The 21,282-nt window shown below is 38.0% G+C and overlaps 1 protein-coding gene across 1 annotated transcript in view; it reads right to left on the reverse strand.

Moving 5' to 3' along the window:
- Positions 1 to 11,603, reverse strand: part of zzz3 (zinc finger, ZZ-type containing 3) — a 22,013-nt gene extending 10,410 nt beyond the window's left edge. The window contains exons 1-7 of the mRNA XM_015391522.1: positions 9,399 to 11,603; positions 5,422 to 5,560; positions 4,105 to 4,252; positions 3,909 to 4,021; positions 2,764 to 2,835; positions 615 to 716; positions 327 to 422 (exon numbers count right to left, since the gene is read on the reverse strand). Of these exons, the coding sequence (XP_015247008.1) occupies positions 327 to 422; positions 615 to 716; positions 2,764 to 2,835; positions 3,909 to 4,021; positions 4,105 to 4,252; positions 5,422 to 5,560; positions 9,399 to 11,539 (2,811 nt within the window). The 5' untranslated portion in view covers positions 11,540 to 11,603. The remainder of the gene's footprint in view (positions 1 to 326; positions 423 to 614; positions 717 to 2,763; positions 2,836 to 3,908; positions 4,022 to 4,104; positions 4,253 to 5,421; positions 5,561 to 9,398) is intronic.
- Between the last annotated feature and the right edge of the window lie 9,679 nt (positions 11,604 to 21,282).

Genomic DNA, 21,282 nt, shown 5'->3' on the forward strand with positions numbered 1-21,282 from the left:
TAGATAATATAGTTTCACTACATGCTTTAGTATAGATTCTGTTGATAATTGACATTATTCCATGAACTGAAAGTTATTGTGAACTTTACTCCAAATTCTATCTTCCTGCATTCCCTATAAACACTTAATAGACATTTAATACAAATCAAAGCGCTTTGGTCAGATAACAAACTGAAAACCAATATACTTAAATGTATAGATGTAGAAGATCAAGGAGAGAAAACAAAGAGTTGGGCTTCCATAAATTATAACCACATGAACTCCTTAGCCTTTATTCAAGTAATAATTCATATAGCTGAAGGGTTTGTTGGCTGATTGGCAGTTACCTTTTTAGTGTACATGCAGAGGTTTGGAGTTCTTCCAGGCACAGGGATACCAGCTTTTGTCAGTTTGATGAAGTACTTTTGAACCCTGCTGGCAACCTGGGATATTTTATGAGGAAAACAGATTTATTAATCATCTCCAGCAGAGGAAGTAGCAGCTGCAGCTTTAAAATGCCTTAACTTTGGTTTCTCTTCTGATTGTTTTAACAGTAACGGCAGATTTTCATTTAAAAAAATGACAACTGAGCTCAGAAACACTTATGTATCCCTCCTGTCTAACGTAAGTGTCACCTGTTTGGCTGTCCGGTTGCCCAGCTCATCAGCAATCTTCTGCCATCTTTTGGACTCCACTTCTTCAGGTGGGAACTTAACAAGAAGCTGCTCCAGTTTTTTCTGTGAAGGAAAAAGACACTCAGTTAAAACTCAGGAATCTTTACGCCTTTGGGAAATAGGTTTTTAGACACTTATTATTTTTAGCCCATTTATTTTAAAGATGCTGACAAACAAAAGTACATGCATAATATTAACCTGTAACAATGAATACACAAAAAACGGAGAGAAAAGAAAGGAAATAGAAATGCATAATTGTTTAATTTACATATTTGAAAAGGAGTTGAAATCTTCTTCAAAATGTAAAAATAGTTCAATATTCAGCTTTAAAAATAATGCGTAACCTTAACATTATGCTCACCAGAGTAAATGATGTTATGGATTGGGACATAAAATGATCAAGTGGTTGTTGGGAATTTGTAAAACAGTTTAAATCCAATCGTACAAAAAGACACAGTGTTCTTTAACAAAGATTGGAAACATTTAATGATTAAGAGGCTTGTAGAGCCAATTTTAGGAGCAAAATGCTGCAGGACAATATCTGGAAGGGCATTCAAATTTGACCAAAAAGGATTGCAGGTATAATTTGCTAAATTAATTGACATGAATATTAAATTAAGAAACACTAATTGGAACGCATTACAAGGATTAAGGGTTTTCTTGCTCTAACTTTGTGTTCTTCAACTTTACAGGGAGTTTAACGCTTAATTTGTGAAACACGCTAATCTTCTCAACCCCAAAGTTGAGCTTTTGCTCAACTACCTTTTATTCAGTCCAGCAACTTCATTGTAAAAAGGTGCATATCAAAATAAATAAGTCTGATCACCAACCAAATACATTCAAAAATCCATACAGACTTCCAAAGGAAGGCATTATAAGACAATATTGGAAGAAGCTGTAAAACTCTTCGCCTGTAGTGCAACTTCCCTTTAACAAAACGATTAATTTATAAGTGTAAAATGGGCTCTGGGTTTTGGCTCACTGGGAATGAAATGCATTTGTGGGGATTTTATTTGGGTCTATTGGCAAAAATGTGAAGCAACAATCATCTGCTAGCGTGAGGGAAATCATGACTCATTGTTTAAAGAATAAATATATTAGCATGCATTTCTTTTGATAGGAGCTTTTTGTACATTGGAGTTTTGCTGTTGAATTTTTATATTTTTGTACCTTCATTTATTGTGTTCACACTGCTTAGTGTGTGGAAAATTTCTGTTCCAATTAAATTCCAACTATAAAGCAAGGATACAAAGCAAAGTCCTAAACACCTAATAGGTGTAGGCGGCAGCTCTCGTTTTTGGGAACCTTTTTATAGCTCTTTAAATTATTTCTATGCACAGAGTGAAAGCTCTTCACATATTTGGTCTGTGCCTGTTCTGCAGAGCCAGGCTTAGACGTTATTCTTCCATCACAAAAAATATTTCTGTTTTTTAATTCTCTTAAGATAGGGGTTGCCAAAAATAACTAATATCCAATATTTCTGTCCAAAAAGGAAAAATGAGCCAATCGCATCGGCCAAAATTGAAACACTTCTATAATAACAGCAATCCCTCTTCATTTGTTCCCCAGTAGTGATATCATCGTGTTTGTATATTTATGTGCAACTTATTAATTTAATACATAATATAATGAATTCAAATAACTCAAAGGATCACATTTCTACAAAGATATTAAACTAGGTGCCTGGTTTTCAAAATTCTAAATTAGGAGTATTAGGTTGATACACATAAAAAGTAGTGAAATATTGCATCAATTCCCAAAATGGGGCCAGGGCCCCATACTGGGAGTCTCCATAATATTTAATTTAGAAGAGGTGATTAAACTGGAACATTGCTGTAGCCAGATGTACTTCCTCATGTGGTCCAGCTGAGCTTGAGCCATTTTGTTAAAGAAAAGAGTGCAGATGAATACTGCACTGTATCGTTGTAAATGTTAAAAAACATGCAGAAATCATGCAAAGAATCAATTGAGTTTTTTACAAAAACTACAAAGAATAAAAAAAATATGTATTTAAAATTATAAGGCACCAAATTGAAACAAGTTCTTAAGTGAATACAAAGAAAAATTATAACAATAAAGGAGTAGATGGTCTTTAAATCCTTCAACCAACCTGTTCCTCAACCGTCCACAGCTGGTTAAAGGTGTCAGGCTTATTTGGGTGACAAATCCTTCCCCTGATCATCTGTCAACAACACACAGTGACAGGCATGTTAATAGACTGACAAGACAAAAATAAAGCATGCGCTGTCATCCTGAAAGGATCTGAACATACGACTGCCAGGCATTCAGAGTCCTTCAGTTTGACAAAGAAAGGCTGGCTGTCAGACGTGGCTTGAGACGTGTCACTGGGAGGATGCGGGGAAAAAAAGCAGCTCCCTTTGACTGACAAAATCCTTTTACTATTCAGAGGATGTCATCCAGGGGAAAGCAAATGTGCTGGCACAAAATAAACAAAAAGAGCAGCAGACATAATCGTGAGTTAGCTTGGAGCAGGCTGCGCTGCACCTTGTTATTCAAACAATCAATTAAAAGTAAAACCCTACTGCAGGTATGATTGTGGGAGAGCACATACACACACCACCATAACAAATAAAAGAGGTTTGCAAAACACATTTCCATAGGTATTGCTTATTTCCTTGAAGCTTATCTGAGCAAAGCAGTAAGAATGAGCGAGAAGAGCTCAGAGGAGTAAAATGGTAATAACCAGCTGATTTGCGAGACAACTTATGTGAGATTGGTGAGTCATCAGCCAGAGATAGAAACTGCTGCCACTGCATCTGCACTAATGATGTTCTAGAAAAACATGAACAGAAAACTGATTCAAAGTTCCTGACTTCTATAAAATAAATGCTTTAGTTTCCTCAACCCTTTTAATCCATGTTAAAAAAATACTTATCCTGATCTAGAATTCATGACCAACAAAATTACAGTGGTAAGAATTTACACATGAGACCTTCAAAAAGATGGTGAAATGGAAAAATTAAAGATTGGAAGAATAAAAGAAAGAAAGCAAGAAAAGTGAAGAAACAAAGAAGGGCAAAAAACACATAAGGCTCAGAGGAGACATATTTGGAAGGAAGGAAGGAGACCAGGAACAGGGGACAAGTAAGGGAAAAAAAAACAATGAAGAAAGGAAGGATAGAAAGAACAAAAGAGGAAGAAAGGAGAGAGATAAGGAATGACAAGAAGTTAGGCTAGAGCAAATAAAACAAGAGAGGAAGGACCTTACTTCTCCAGACTGAGGAAACTCTGTACCTGTGCTTGCCTGCTGTTCTCAAGGGCGTCACTTGTAGGAAGAGAGGAGTACACGGTTGAGGATTCACCTTCTTTCTTGGGTTCAACAGGACTTTTTGGTCTCAGAGGCAAACCTGTAGCAAAGCAACAAATTAGATCAACCTTTATATTTAAAACTATCAATCTTAGAAAAATGAATTCTAAAATTCAGGCGCACCTTTATCAAAGATCAACTTCAGCTGTCGGGTTTTTCGTTTCTTGTCGCAGAACTCCCTCTCGAACTCCCCCAGCCCTGAGGTGTACTGCTCCCAGGCGATGTCAGGGAGCTGCACAACCCGCTGGGGACACGGCAAACCCAGATTTGCCTGAAGGTTCCAAGGACAGAGAGACAGAAAGAAATCAAAAAACAATTAACATCGGCTTCAGCATTGGCAAAAAAGAAAAAAAAGTCAGCATAATAAAGTCGCACAATGAACCACATTTATCTGCTTTCTAACACTGGCCATTCCCGTTTTTATGGCTGTAATTGTCACCATGTCATGCCCTGTAGAAGAATTCAAAACCCTTGAGTATGTTCACATTACATATCTTTAACTCAGTGTTTTTTTTAATTATTATTATTTACATGATAGACAAAGACAAGGTACTAGATCACTGATAAGGAAGAAAAATTATACAAAATTGTTTACATCATTATAAAAAGTTTAACATGAATTGTACTCAGTGAACAAACAGTAGGACTACCTTTTTGGGAGGCTAGAGCTGCAGAACTGTTTGGCTATATCTTAGTCTGTGCTGCACATCCAGCTGTATATTGGGAGATTAGATTTATTCCTGACAACTCTGCAGAAATCCACCTCACAATTTTTGAGATTCCAGTCCTGAGCCATAACTACATCACTAAAAAAATTATGGAGCCCCGGCCAATAATCCTGCAAAATAATAAAGATAAACAATAATAAAACAGTCCATTGAACAAGCTGAGGAAAGGCATATCTAAGGCCGCTCCAGAGAGGGAACGCCTATTAAACGTGTGCAAGAGCATACATAAGCTAATTTCCCCTTGTGCACGCTCTGTTTAAAAGTTGCTGTTTTCATCGCTCATACAAGCTTACTTTCCAAAAGAAGATTTGCAATTTCTCCACTATGTCAAACTCACTACCGATAAGTGAAAATAGGGACGAGCACGTAGCACGGCCTTATGTAAACATATCACCAGAATGTTTGACAATTAGGAGGACCACTTATTTTGATGATCCACAAGGAAAAAGAAAATCCTCGACTATACCTTTAAGAGCTTAAACTTAAGACCCAAGATATTAAAATATTTAAGTTTTTGAGGACTAAAGCTTTAATTTTTATTAACTCTATCACTGTTTATAATCTCCCAAATTACCTTTTGTATGATTTGCACTCCACAATGTGTTCAATAAAACTCCAGCTAATATACCCTAATATTGGTTGTTTTAAATCTTTAAAATATCAATCCATTGGAAGATAAGGGGTACTCTGCAAAGCTGTGTATTATGTTTACCTGTTTCTGCAGCTGCTCCACAAAGCTGATAGGATCAGTGAGAGCCTCTCTCTGGTGACGCGCTAACGTCTCCAGGTCAAGAATGGCCTGAGCGCGCTGAGCCTCGAGTACCACGATGGTCTGCAGAAGTCTCTGATAACTGGCAGACAGGGAAACAAGGTTAGACTGGAGAGCAATGTCGGAACTGATTACATTAGTTAACCGGAGGCTTGCGATGTAGCAGTGCATTAACCTTTAAGACCAAATTCCATGTACGACACAGCATAGAACTTAAAAGACGTTTGAAAGGAAGCCGATTTCCTGACATTTTCCACTTCTCTGCAAGGAATATATCGATACAAATATAACCTAAATGTCATTTTACTCAGGATTACCAACTATAGGAAGGAAACAGAATCACAGCACTTGTACTGTACACATGCCACTTTGCATTCCAGACTCTTTAAGTTGTGCGCACTTAAGCAGCCTTCAGTGCTGCAAGTCTGACCTTTCTCCTTGCAGCCTCTGGGGTAAGAGAAGAGCAGCAAACTGAAGCGTCAGTGACTGAGTGTGGTACTGACTCAAATCCTTCAGAGTGGGCAGGCCTATCATCCAACTGTATACAACTAGAAGCTAACGTTGCTCAAATAGCAAGAGGGCATCAATTTACAGAATGCAACAGGAGTAAAAATCAATTTTAAAAGGATTTCTTATTTATGTATGACAGGGGTGTTAAGTAAGGTTGTTCCTTAGAATTATACAGAGGGTTTTAAGGCAGAGATTTTTTTATTTTCTTTTTTTGTGCTACAGACTGATTAAAAGTATGATCACTGCTTGACTCAGCATCTGTTAAGGGGAACTTGGCTGGGTCTTTCAGCCAGCTGGACCCCCACCCCCCCCCAAAAAAAAAAATGTCCAGGGACAAGTCTGGTGTTTTATTGCCACCTACTGGGCCTGTGGTCTGATAACAAACAACGCTGCAGGATGACAAACTGGCTTCAACACACATTTTTCCACTTTAATCTTTGATCACTGATTTGTAGGACAGCAAGGCATGGCAGAGCTCTTAATAGATGCTGCTTGTTCCAACAAACCCCAATCTGTGACATTCTTGTTTATTTAGCAGTTCTAAAATACCACATCATGCATGCAGAAAACTGACTCCAGGCTGCATTGATCCAAGCCTTAAAAATCCTCCTCATTCAGCAGGGGCACTAAAGCGTGATCAAATTACCTTGCAAAATGAGACCAGTGAAATCCTAATCTATCACCACTATTTATATCTGCGATGTTTACAAGAACTAGTCTAAAACGCAAAACAGAGCTAATAAATTAGCAGACCTGTCACAGAGAAGTTAGGAAGGATCCCAATCTGGGACCAGAGTGGCAGCATAAACATTGAATGTTGTTCAAATAACAAAACTGTCTACAATACTGACAAAAACATCCTCCAAATAATAAATCCTCTTCCTAAGATAACAGAAGCAATCAACAAAGCCAATTTGAAATTTAATTTGGTCAGGCTTTGTTGGCTATTTACACATTCTGTCATCAAAACAAAAGAACAAAAATGAAAAGGGTTTGAAAAAGAAAACAAACAAAGGCATAGCTTACTAACAAATTCTCTAGATTTAACTAAACCAGGTTGGCTTCAAACTTAATTGTACTCTATATTTGCATGTCAAAGCTGCCCATTAGTTTATTCTACCCCTCATTTCATTTGTTTTTAAGCACAAAACTTTGTTTTGTGTAAACTAAACCTAGAGTTATCTTTATTATAATAATCTGGTAATATATGATACTTGGAGAACTATGCAGAAAAGTAACAAGACATTTTTCTCCTCTTACGGATTTCCTTTTATTTTGTCAAACTAAAACATTTTTTAGATCATTTGAAATATGGTAATAATGGAGAAAAACAGAGTAAATCTAAAAAGCAGTTTGAAAATAAAGGTTTTATAATAAAGGAAGAATCTATTCAGACCAACTAATGCCTGAGTGAATAAACACTTTCCTCCCTGATTATATCCTGGATAAGCTGTGATTTAAGTGGACTTTCTTTTAGAAAGCAATGCTTCATTAAACTGGCCAAGCCCACAGCAGATTTATCACTGACATCTGGATATATTAAACAACTCAAAACCTCTGATAGATTACAGTTCTCAAAATACAGTGGCCTAGCCCAACTCTGGACTTAAATCCAACACAGATACCACAGTAGGACCTAAAACATGCCGTTCATTATAAAACCCTCCATGGCTGAAGTAAAAAATATACTAAAATCTACTAAAGACAGATGGCAAAAGCTCATCAAGGTGATGTTAAAAATTAAACGCTAGTTATAGCAATCTCTTGATCTTTCACCCTTAATAAATAAAATAATTTGAGAACTTTTGGTATTTACCCAGGTTATATTGACCAAGTATAAAAATTTGCTTGTTAATTTAAAATCTTTCCGTGGCTTAAAAAAAAGAAGAAGAAAAAAAAAAAAACAGACGGCTAAAAACCTTTGGACATCATCCAAATTGGTCTCATTTGAACTAGCCAGTGACTATAAACTAATGCCACAGGAATACCTCCAACTGCAATATGACAAATGCTTGTTTTAGGTACTGTTTGGTACGTTACTATATTTAGTTATGATGCATTCAACCCCAGCGTGTCAGTAATGTATAAGCCCGATTGAAAGGACTTCCTGCTCTTGATGCACACCTGAAACCAGAGCTTTATTTAGCATCTTGTTGAGCAAGATACTAAAGCTCCCAGAGAAAGTTGGGGAGAATGCGATGATAGAAAAGCAGCAAAAAAAAAAAAAAAAAAGTGTTAAAGGTTGGCGAATTCACAACTGATGCAGCCACCTCGCTGAATGCTGAACAGAACATTTGCTAATAGAGTGTAATCTCTTTATACCAACCTAAATTCACACCAGGCTTCCTTATCTGCATTTATTCAGTAACACATTAAAGGGTTTTCCAAAAAAAAGAAAATTAAAAACAATCCACTGGACTTTGTTTCAAAGTCCAAAGTCCAGTCCACAAAGTCCAGTGGATTGTTTTTTGGAATGATTATGACCTGGATGACTGGGAATCTCCACCAGCACAATAAAGAAGTACACAGTGACATCTAACAGCAGTCAGTCCCAGGTTATGTCCCAGTTAAAAAAAGGTTTTCAGATATTCAACACAGACTGAATAACTTGCTGTAACTCTTTTCTTAAAAAAAAAAAAAAAGACTGTTATAAATGCAATCGAATTAGCTTTTTTTCATTGCTTCTGAAGCAGACTACCTGAGGTGGTTACCATAATCTGAATCAAAGTTGAGTCGAGTTGTTAATTAAATTTAAATTAACTGACTTTGCCTAACTGCAAAACATTTAGTTCCTACAAAGATAAAAATAAACATAATATTTAGAAGCGTTAGATAATTTATTTGGTTTTAAGACATATTTGTAATTTCAAGTGATCAACATGCTCATTTCTACATTTAAAATCTTAAATCAATCATGTCGCGTAAAATTATCTTGCTGCATTGTCAGATAATGGATTTAGTTGTTTTTTTATTTTAGATAGCCATTTTTGCAGTGCATAAAGCTCAAGCACAGTGTCTGCTGAGGGTTATGCCCACAATTGATAAAGCTCTATGAAAGTAGATAAAAAAAAAAGACCACTGTGATTGGTGGAGAAACCACAATAATTTAAAAGAAACAAGTAGGGAAGAAAATGTCAGCAAGCAGTAAATGATATGGCCATTGCAATATTCAACAATCAGAACCCAACCTCTGTTCTCTCTGGTGTTGTGCAGTCCTATCAACTACAGATAAAAACTTAACATGCTGCCTTTGATGTATATTCCTCTACATCTGGTATTTGTTTTAGAGTAGAAGAAAAAAAACATTTAACTTAAAATTCAATAGCGTGAAACTAAAATAGTATGACGAGCACATGTGATAGCTGCATTAGTAACACATCAGCCAATATTCCTTTAGGACTCTCACATACTCTTTGTGTTTAAGAGCCAGGTGGTCTGACTCAAAGTAATACACGTCTGGTTCCTCCTCTTCCTCTTCCTCCTCCTCCTCCTCCTCCTCTTCTTCTTCTTCTTCCTCAACAGCCTGGCTCTGTGTTAGCTCCTTGCGATTTTCTATTTCTTTGTCCTCAGCAAAGCCACTGTCTTTATCACCTACTTTGCAACCAGGATTCACAGAAACTGGCTCCTCGCTCGAGGGACCAATTGAGTCTGAACAAGAACGTTCCTCTAAAGTTGGACATTCTTTCTCCACCTCCCCCTCTTCCCTAAAGGGACCATTGTCTGTCAGAGGAGAACTGGGTTTGGAGGGAGATGTTTTCCCACCAGACACAACTCTCCTAGGTGAAGTCCGTAGGGTATATCTGTGTTCGTAGAGATCTGTGAAAGAAGGGAGCATGCTGGACATTGAGGCGTTACAATCTGGGTCTGTGGGGGAAGGGGGTGTTGTGACTGTGGGTGTAGTTTCTCCTGAGTTGCTGTTGTTTACTGCACTACAGTTTATGTTCGCATTAGAGCATGAGATGGAAGCAGCAGGTTCCTGCGCTGGTGACCGCCCGTTTGAATCCCCTTCGCTCACAGTAACCTGCTCCTCATGAGCCAGACACAAAGGGTCTCCCACCACATCGACTTCCATCTCCTGCTCTTTAACTACTATCAACTCAGGAAGAGGATCTTCTGCAGCACCCGTGAATGTTAGTGCAGATGAGGCTGGTGATACTCCTAAGTCAGAGACCTCTATTTGCCTAGGTACAGAGTTTCTAAAAGGCACAGAGGGGTCAGGGGATGAGGGAGCCTCCATCTGACTGCCGTTTAGCAGAGATGTGAGGCTGGTGGCAGAGGTGGGTGTTGCACTGGGATGTTCAGTGACTGTGCTAGTTTCCTCTGCATCAGTTTCTCTGAGTCCATTAGAGGCTTTAAGGAAATTATGTGGCAAAACCGGCCCATCACTATCCATGCAATGATCTTCCTTCACCTGTCGTGAAATTACCTCACCCTCCTGAACACTGAGGATAGAAGAGGCAGATGATGTATTAAAAGAGTTTTGGCTTGCTGAGTTCTCACAAATTACATCCTTACAAGGCTCCGAGACAGAAACTTGACTTTGGCTATTCTGGTATCCTTGGTCCTCTTCCTGTCCCAGAAACTCTCCAGAGAGAGAGCGTTGCTTGGCCCTTTTGATTTGACGCAAGGTATCCTGCCACTCCTTCCCTGTGTCACAGTTCTCAGATTTCTCTTGGCTGAGGTCTTTTTCCAAGCAGGACACACCTCGCTTCCTAGAGATGGTTGAAGGATCAGCATCAAGTGCAGCGACACAGTAGTCAGCTTCGTTTTTCTTCAAAATGTCCTGTTGGCTATTTTGCAAGGAACTCTCTTGTGACCTTGCGTCTTGTGTAGCAGCAAGCTTTGACTCCAGTTCAAAGTCTTGATTAAGTACCTCACCAATGTCCTGCTGGATTTCTTGTTCATTGTCATTTGACTCCTGCTTTGACTCCTCGAGGGCATCCGGCATAGACTCTTCGACGGCGTCCGGCACAGAATGAACAACCTCCGGCACAGACTCCTCAACGGCCTCTGGCATAGACTCTTCGACAGACCCCTTGATGGCCTCCGGCACAGATTCCTCGACAGCCTCCTCTCTTGGCTCCTCATTACCATCAGACTTTTGTTTGAAGTCCTTACTGTTTTCCTGCTTTGACTCTTGCTTGGATTTCTTACTGGTTTCCTGCTTTGACTCTTCTTTTGAGACCTTATTGGAACACTGATTTGACTCATGTTTAGACTCCTTACAGGTATCTTGCTTTGACTCTTGTTTTGAACTCTTATTGGTATCGTGCTTTGACTGGTGCTTGGAGTCCTTACTGGTATCCTGCTTTGAGTCTTTCCTTGCATCCTGCTTTGACTCCTGCTTGGCATCCCTACTGGTATCTTGCTTTGACTCCTGCCTTGACTCCAGCTTCTTTTTGGGGGAGCGTGCCCTAGGTTGTGGAGATACTGAGGTCTCCTCTGGCTGGGCGATGCTGCGGTTTCTGAGGGTTCGACCACAAAACTTTTCATCCAATCCATTGAGCCCCACTGATGACCTTGTGACACGCGAAGAACGGGACGCGGCCATACTATGGCGGGTGCCTACAGTCTCCTCATCCTGGTGCACTCTCCTCTGCAGCAGAATGTGGGCACCTGAAAGACACAAACCAATACATTTAGTCATAATCAGGTTCTACAAATAATGAAACACCACAGTTTCTCTCGTCTTGGTAAAGTCAGTCCCTCAATGCAGTATATACTTTTTCATCCTGTATCTTTGCATGGTAAATTGTTTTTAAGCACATGAGTATGAAGGTCTGCACTTTAAGCTTCTCATCCCGTTTTTCTTTAAAGGGGCATAGTTCTTCAGGTGTACAAGGATTTACAGAGTCTGTTAGCAATGTCTTCTTAACTAATACAGGGTTCCTACAAGTTTCCAAAAGTTAAGTTTAAGACTATTTAACCTCTCAAAACCCATGTAGAACCATGTAAAACCCCCACTGACGACCCGTTTTAATGCGTTTACAAATAATAACTCAGAATGAATGAAGATTACACTGGTAAACTTTTTACCAATATAATATAAAGCAATATAAAGCTTAGAGTCTCCACAATTCAACCACCTAATTCATTTTTATGGACACAGCAAGCACCAAAGCACAATTATAGCAGCATGTCGAAATGTAGCATGACAAAGCAGCCACAACAAGCAAGCATGTCTTTTTATTACTGCTGTTCAAAAAAGACTTATTTTCGAGAATTAAAATAAAACAACTTTTAGTCATGTTTGAAATGATGCAGCTTGGGCTTGATGCAGCTTCGGTGTTTTACTCACCTAATTCTCATGTATATATTCAGAAACTACAAGGTGTTAGCTTTCAAATAACATATCACACATGTAATTTGGGCTTACAGCTCCTCAGTTATTTGCTTTTCCATTTGGGTATGCAAAATAGGCGAATTTCCCAGAAATGAGGTGGATATTAAGAGGTTAAGACAACTTAGAATAACATCTAATATCCATTTCATGGGCACATAGGTACAAAAAGAGCATTCCTGGGACTGAAGAAAATGTATTTATTTAAATTAGACAGAATGTCAGTTACAACCTACACACATTTCTGTGTTGAAGTGTGTATAAACACAGGACAAGTAAATTGTCTGAAGGCGAGTTCACATCGAACACAAATTTTGCAACAGGGCGAAGGATTCCCATGTCATTTTTATGTAGGAGGGCTGCTCTGGAAAGAAGCACAACTGAATGGTGCAAAGTTAGCGAAGCGAATGGCACCATTCTGGCGGATTAATTTAAATTTGATCACTGCAAATTACCTGCGAATGAAGTAAGGCAAAATTCACAGGAGAAAAATCTGAACTTTTTTTTTTTTTTTTTTTTAACACCATGAAATCCAGTGAGGGACTAGATGTGGCTGTAGTGAGCTACAGTGTAGCTCTAGTGCAGTGAAGGAGGCAGCGGAGACAAGCTTTTATTTCAATCAAAGTTGAAGATGGAGAAAGTAATGTTTACCAGGGATCAAAAGGGGATTCTCTTAAGATTCTTTTTAGGTGGCTTTTAAAAGAGCCATTTTAATATATAGCCCGAGAAATACTTTTTTTGTTGTTGTGGTTTGTTATTTACAAAATTAAAGATGTTTACAAAGCTGGCAGCCTCTTCTGGGTTCTGGTTCTCTGACAGTTTTTTTGCACCGATTTCCCAGTAATCCTTCACAAGCTCCAGAATGCTGCCTCACCTTCCCTCTGTTGTCCTGGTACACAAAGTACAATAATGTTAATGTCCATTGTTCTTAGTTTGGCTGCTTGTAAGGTCCTGTGCAGATCAAAGTGAAGCCTGTGTAGCTGTTCATCTGGCGTGGACCTAATGGCTGCTAGCTTCTTAGCTGTCTAGCCGGGGAACTTTTCTGTACATCTTATGTCGATTTCAAATTACGTGTCTCTAATAAACACTAAGCTTAAAATACCCTGGGGGAACTGCATAAAATTTAGGACCTATGACATCAAATGTCATATTTTTAAAGAATTTTTATTATATATTAAATTTAAATGTAGATTTTTAAGACCAGACGGGAACCCTGTAATGCTATGGTACAGATCAAGTGAAGAAGCCTTTAGCAGTTTTATTTTGTTCAGCTGAATCCTGCATATTAGGTAGAAAAAAGAAACAGTTAAAAAGTAAACGGCTAGAAAAACTGTAATCATTCTGGACTGAATTTAAATATTTTCAAGCTGACAATATGAAATGTTTAAAGGTTAGAGTGCAAGAGTTAGAGTGAAATGCTGTGCTCACCTAAAAAATTAAGAGAGGGCAAGTCTCCCAGACCTGAAATACTACGACTAGGTAGCTCAGCTGACAGCAGTGACATAATGGATTAATAGTAAGTAAGAGTCTGGCATTGTCCAAATAGAACAGAACTATGTCCGTCTGTCTTTTCTTGTAAGACAGACGAAGGAAAAGACTAAAAATTTGTAAAAAGCTTTGATCAAACACATACTGCGGGTCTGGGTGTCAGTGAGGAAAAGACTGGCTGGTACAATTATGGAAATTCAATGGGCAATAATGTATGCAACAGCCACCCGTCAGCTCAGTTGAATATGAAAATATTGATAGAAAAATATTCCCTATGCCAACTATCCCCACCTGTAGGGGGGCAAGTGTGTTTTGCTTTCAGCACTGCACATTAAGAGAAGTTGGGGTCCTAAGGTCAGATCTAGGCCTGGGCAATAGACTGAATATATATCGTTACAGTCATTCACAACCATAGTTGGCGCCAATTTTCCAATGTCGGTAAAAGAAATAAGACGTAATTTAGCTTATTTGCCTGTGTGCAGTAGTGGCTGGTATTTCCTTCCCCTTTAAGACACTGTAGTATGTGTCAAATCACGCGACTCCACCGGTCCAGTCAGAAACGTAAGCAAAGAGAATGGTGGATGAGCCCAATGAAGAATTGCTAAAACAGCTGTAGACAAAATTATATCAAAAAGAGCTGAGCACACAGAGAAAAGTCGAGAGCGCGTTGACAGAATTGATCGCGAGGCAGACTGATTTTGAGCGAGGGTGTGCAAGTTTAAATGATATTTAAATTGTTCTCTCCGCACGCTCAGTTCGGTGGCACCAACATCACACCATAGATGTCGAGCAAAAGAACACGAAATGCAAAGTTTGTCTAAAAACTGTCGGAACTACCCAAAGTAAAACATCCAACCTCCACCACCTACAGCACAACCACCCTGTTGAGTTCAAAGATGTGCAAAAGGCTCCATTACCTTTGCGGAGAAATGTTTGCAAGAGAGGTAACATTTTTCTCCTGTTCAATTAAACATTGTTGAATGTTTGAATCTGAAACTTTAATATTTAATTGAAAGTAATATGTAATGTGATATATTCAACAGATAGATTATAAATAGATCAGTTGTTTTTCCTGCACATGTCTTTATTTCTGATAGAAGAGCGAGAGCATTTATCATGCATTTATCGTTAGAGGTAAAACTGCCTAATTTATGGTGATGGTGATTTGAGATCATATCGCCCAGCCCTAGTCAGATCTTCAAATTCTTAAATCTGACTGAGTGTAAGGCAACTTTATTTTCACAAAGCTTGTTGACTGAACAAAATTCTCAGCTCAAAGAAAATGTTTATATAAATGCTACAGGTTTGTCAAATGTATGGCTGCAAAATATTGCAAAATGTATATTGTGAAGAATTGACTGGAATGCAATAAGTTGGTAGCCTGATAAACCAGACTAAATGTGAGATTAAATATGTAATTTAGGCTGGCCCCGATGAATGAGACATCGGAAGATTGTTGATGAGAAGAACCCGTTGTTTTTCAAACCATGTCTGTGCCTATTGGCCAACGCTCTGACCAATGAGCACAACTGACTGTGACGTAGTAAGCGCGACAGTAAGCTGGTGGGGGAGTGTAAACAAACAGCCTGTTGGTAAAAGGGCGAATACGCCCTTATTAAAAATGAATGAGCGTAGAGCCTCTTCCTGCTCACGTTTCAACGAAAACCCCCAGTCTAATCCTTTCAAATCTGATTACAAAGCTGAGTGAAAAATCGCCATCAGAGCCAGCGGTCTATATAGTAACACTTTAAAGTATAATATTCTCGCCTCAAATGATATTAAAACTTACTTTTATTGAACAATAGCAACAGAAAAGAGAACTTTTAACTTTCAATGGAGCGCTACATTGGAAGCTGCTGCTGCCGCAATTAGGGATGGGGATCGTTAATATTTATTGATATCGATACCTTTATCGATACTCCTTATCGATTCGAGTCTTTATCGATACCACTATCTATACTTTTCTGTTATTTGGTGGAAAGACGATGCAACAAAATTTTTTTAACAGAACTGGTATTGCTTTTATTGCTTAACAAGTGAGCATAACAAAAAGGTTTCTAGCCTTCAATAAACATGGCTAATGTAATAGGCCACTTCGAAATGACATAAAACTAACTAGAATATATTTTCACAATTGTTGGTTAATGTATTGTCTACTGTCACTTTTCATCATGTTTTTGGTGATTAGGAAAATATTTAACAAATAAATAATTGTATTTTAAATTAAATGTAATTTTTAATAAATGTTGGCATCAGTAGTTTAATTATATATTCTAAAATAGTTAGAGCAATATACAACTGTATTACTCATGTTTCTCGCCAAAAACTAAATTTCCTGTTTTCTTTACGTTATACTTGAACGCATCATGATAACCTAATTGTCGTTTTACTGAGCCAATCTGAACACATCATCATGCAGCACGTCTGAAACTTTATTTACTTTTCAAGCTAACTAGCTTGTATGCTTCCGATTACAAGAAAGGATTTCACAATTACTATTTTTAACTGACCGGACAAGCTACAAAGTCTGTGTGCGCGCTTACCAGTGGTACTCTGAGTGGATGATGGAGACGGGCCCCACTGTGGTGCGGCGGCAGCAGCTGGAGGAGGAGGAGTCTTTTCCGTTCAGCCATTCTCGAGTCGCGAGCAAAGTTAAGTGCCAGACTTCACTTTTTTTACTTTTAATATCTGTTTGCTTACAATTTCATTCCAAAACATTGGTGGACATGCTGCAGTGATTGGATTGATTAGATTTAAATGCTGTGACGCGACTCGAGTGACACACAATATGTTACAGGACCCCCGGGAGAAAAAAAAAAAAACGACCAGACTTGATAGTGGTATCGATAAGCCCAAACGTTATTGATTTTCGGGTTTTGAAAAAAGTGGAACCGGGTCCTTGATGGAACCGGGTTTCGATCCCCATCCCTAGCCGCAATGCATGCTACTGTTCAATAGTTGTTGCAATCTTCCTTGTTGGGCTTTCTCCAGTGCTGCGCAGCTTTATCGTCACGCACTTAAAACCCCTCCCACTTTGCATCCTGAAATTCAAAACACATCTCTGCATTGTGATTGGCCCGCCAGTTCTAAGGCGAGGGGCATTGATCGAGGCTAGACGAAACTTGCAGGCAAAAATGATTTTGACTGCTTGCGGGTGGGGCTACTTTACTAGGCTAGTTCTAAAGAACTTTCAGTTTTGGTCTATCTTGGCACCACCCAGTGGGCAAAAGCTGTATTATTACACACAACAGAACAGAGCAGATAAAAAACCAAAGAGCAGAGCAGCCAGAGTGTTGAAGCAAAGCAACTTCACCAGCTTTTGAACCAGCATTCAAATTTTGCTGTTTAAGCATTTTTGATGCCCAAAACTCATTCGGTGTGAACACAGCATAATAGTGTTTACTTATTTTGTTAATCGTAAGTCATACCATGCCATTCTTAAAATTAGACCACTGTTTTCCCAATATTGTACTGCCCTACTAGTCACCTGCAATATGTTCATGCAAGTTTCTACAGTAAACTAGTGCTAGGCAGCCCACTGCCTAGAAACTTCCTTTTAAAAGTCACCTCCTCCAATCCTTCCAGGGACAAACCACCATTACAGCAGCAAAGTCATTCATTCCCACCCACTGTGCTGATATTACATCTTATCTAGAGTAATATACATGTGGCTTACAGGGACACTGATATATCTGTCAGAAAAGCTACAACACAAGTCCTTCCAACTCAGGTCATATAACACTGCAGCCTTTGGTTGGTCATTAGAGAAGATCGGATTATCTTAGTTTCCAGAGGGGCCAAATAGTTACAACCTTTGCATGATCTTCCTAAAAAATAAATACATAAAAAATGTGAAAGAGTACCAAAAGCATGACAATGGGCTTCCCCACACAGTTCAAGATAAAGCTCAGCCTTTCAATAGCTGCTCCCACTCTGGCTACAATATCCTGCTGGGAACAGTACAATGGTATGAACAGACCAGAAAACTTCATAAAGAGAACAGGAATAAAAACAGGTAAACCCTTCTAAGGATTGTTGTAACTGGATTGAAAATCACAACAGGGTAGATTTCATGTAATGAAATAATCAAGATATTTAGCTGTTCACTCTAGAGGCTTTTGAGAACTCGTCAAAAATAACTCTACAACATAGACACAAATATGAAGGATGTGCCTTGCATAATTATCCATGATATTCTATAATCAAGCTGGCTTTGTGCATGTAAATGTGTTATCAGAGAGTTAATTACAGAAGTAAATAAAAATCTATCTCAATTGTTACAAACACCTGTTTTTGTTTTTACTGAGAATTCACAGTCCATGATGTATGCGCTATATCACACACCATCTAATAAATCTAACAAAAGGGGACAATTAAAAAAAGATACCCTGCAAAGGTCATATTAAAGTGACTTCTGCTGAGGGATTATCTCACTGGGCATCATTCTACAAAAGAAACAGGCATCTTTTAGTCCACCGAGAAATTATTTGGATATGATATGGTGCCATTAAAGCTGTGGTGCTGATTTATATGACATCCCAACCCATCAATCTGCGTGCCAAGCTCTCTCAAAACTAATATATTGAAAGAAGCTTTCTGCCTATACGCAAGAATTTTTTTTCCCCCTTCACCAGTATGCCAGCACAGCAGTAACCAGTCTACATCTTGCTCGGCTACACATGCATTTCATATTACTCCTACAAGTAGCTTATACAATAGTGACCTGGAACCAGAATTACCATATGCACAAATTACTCACACTCCACTAAAGAGTCCAGCTGACAAAGCTAATGTGATTCGTTCATGCATAAAGGAAGCCAGACAGAAGCTTCATCCTTATACCCAACGCCACAAAACCAATTAAGTCACTTTATTTGAAAGGCGACACAAAAAGGGAAAACTGATCAAAAAAGGATTACAGTTTAGTTGAATAACTATATTTAGCATTTACTCTCACTTCTTTGTCTTGATAATTATGTTTTTGTTGACTTTTGTTTAATGATGTTGACATTTGTTGGGTGGAAACGTGGCCGAAGTCTGTTCAAAGCAGGTTATCATTACGTGGTAAATCTGGCTGCCTGACCTGAGCTCTGGTGCAATGAAATGTCAGACATGCCTTAGTGAGGTGTAATGACCGGAAAGTTGTAAAATCAAGAGTGTAAGTGACTTGAATTTCTGACAGCATTGTGGACTTTAAGGATGAGGATTTTTAGATCTGGGGGAGAAAAAAAAAACACCTTCTAAGCTGCAGATGAAATGGAAAACTTAAACATTCCACCATTTGTTGAGAAAATATCTTAACAAGTGTGAAGTAGTTACCGACCATAATGTACACAGATCAGCCTTGGTAATACAATCATAGACAGGAGAAAGTATACACAAATCATAATTTTATTATAGCATCTATTACTCCGGTGGATATTCATAGCAGGTAAAGTTTGTATTCTGAAAGTTGCAACCTCCTCAGAAGAATAAACATAACTAGGGCTGCAACTATTGATTATTTTGCAAATCCATTAATCTATCGATAATTTTTTTCAATTAATCGATTAATAATCGGATAGCCAAAAGTTACTTTTTACGAAATTAAACCAGGTGAAACTCAAACTTTTCCACTTGAGTTCTGAATAAAGCTTACTGACAGACAAAAAATATTTTTATAATCTAAAATGCAAATGTTTATGTATTTTATACATTCTTGGTATAATTACTGCTCTAAGTGGGTTGCTCTGTCATTTAAAGGCATGATTTACAGTCTCTATACTCCAGTTAACGATTAACCGATTACTAAATAAGTTGATAATTACTTCAATTATCGCTTAATTGCTTCAGCCCTACACATAACCCAAAATGTTTTTGGGTAACAGATGGTGGCTTTGTGAAGTAAAACTTATGAGATTTCTGTTCTTCCAACTGCTAAAGATGTTAAATCCTTTCCTCAGTCATGAAAACGGGTCAGGGGTAAAAGGGTGAGAAATCGTAAATCCCTCTAGGGAGGGTCCAAGGGGGAGGTTTTACCACCCATTGCATTTAAAAGCACCAATCTAGTGTACCCCAATCAAGTAATAATCTTGTTACTGGACAGCATGATGTTAAGTCTTTATATTTTATACATTTTTGCATGTAATTTTTTTCTCGCTCTCCTCAAAGACACAGAGATTCCTTGTCTTAAGACTATTTCTCATAGTTCCACAATTTCCCTGTTGTTATTTAATGTCATAGTTTTTAACAATAAATACCCTGTCACTAATTATTCACAGCCTTTCTAGTAGTAGAGGGAAAATCTCGTATTGGCATCATGATGATGAAACTGATCTGTTAACTTTTCAGCTTAACCGCAACCGACCGGTGCAACATCTACAGAAAACAACTATTGTTTAAAAAAAAAAAAGTTATTTTAACTAAATAAAAACTAAACTTTCATGACCATAGTAGTTTTGTTCTTGTGACAGTACCTGACATTTTCCAATCAATTAATATGGACAGATGATACCAATTACAACCTCCAAGACTTCACGGTGCCATGAAAAGTCATAACTTAATTTAAATAAATATAAAAGGACATTAAAAAATAATGAAAAAACAAGAAAACATTCAAATCAGATAAATGTGATGCTTTGAGCCAATTGTCTCCAACTCCAGTCTTCGAGAGCCGATGTCTTGAAATGATGAGATTAGTCTCTCCTAACCCTAACCCAACACATCTGGCTTGAATATCAGCTCATTAATAGATCTGTAGAGCTTTACTGCATGCTAGTTAGGCAGTAAAAATATTTAATTCAGGTTTGTTGGACAAGGGACACAACTAAAAGTGCAAAAATGGCAGATCCCAAACTTCAAAGAATCTTTCGCTAAAACTTCTAATGCCAGATAGATGGTCAGGGTTCTGGTAGAGTTCACATCAAAACAGAGCTCTACTGACTATTAAGGGGAAACATGAAAAATATGGTTACTTTAAGATCAATATTGTTAAGATTAATATAAAAGCATATCTTAAAATCCACAGAGTGGTAAACATGTATTTTCTAAGTGATTATTTGGAATTTTACTCAGGAAATTATAGGATAAGATCCATGTGATTTTTGTGACTATATCAAATCTTTAAACCAACTTAGGTCATAACTCATTATAGTAAGGCTAACAGAATTAACCCAACAAGTAAATGTATGACAAATATAATGACAGGGCTGTAAATTATCCAATTTACCGCATGAAATATTACTTTAAACTATATTTAAGTCGTCAAAACAAAATGTAATTGCTATCTAGGTAGGACACGTGCGGTTGTAATTAACATACTTCCTGTTCCCCTATAAAGCGCTTGTTTGGCTGTCAGTTGTGGTAACACGTGTTGATCTGATTGCATTACCAGAATGACAGATTTGCTCTAAAGTCTTGTATATTCTGGAGAAATAAACACTGTTCTAATTAAAGTTTTTAACCCATCTAATGACACACACAGTTGT

This window comes from Cyprinodon variegatus, unplaced genomic scaffold (assembly GCF_000732505.1).
Source record: "Cyprinodon variegatus isolate N-32 unplaced genomic scaffold, C_variegatus-1.0 Scaffold545, whole genome shotgun sequence".
Taxonomy (NCBI): Eukaryota; Metazoa; Chordata; class Actinopteri; order Cyprinodontiformes; family Cyprinodontidae; genus Cyprinodon; species Cyprinodon variegatus.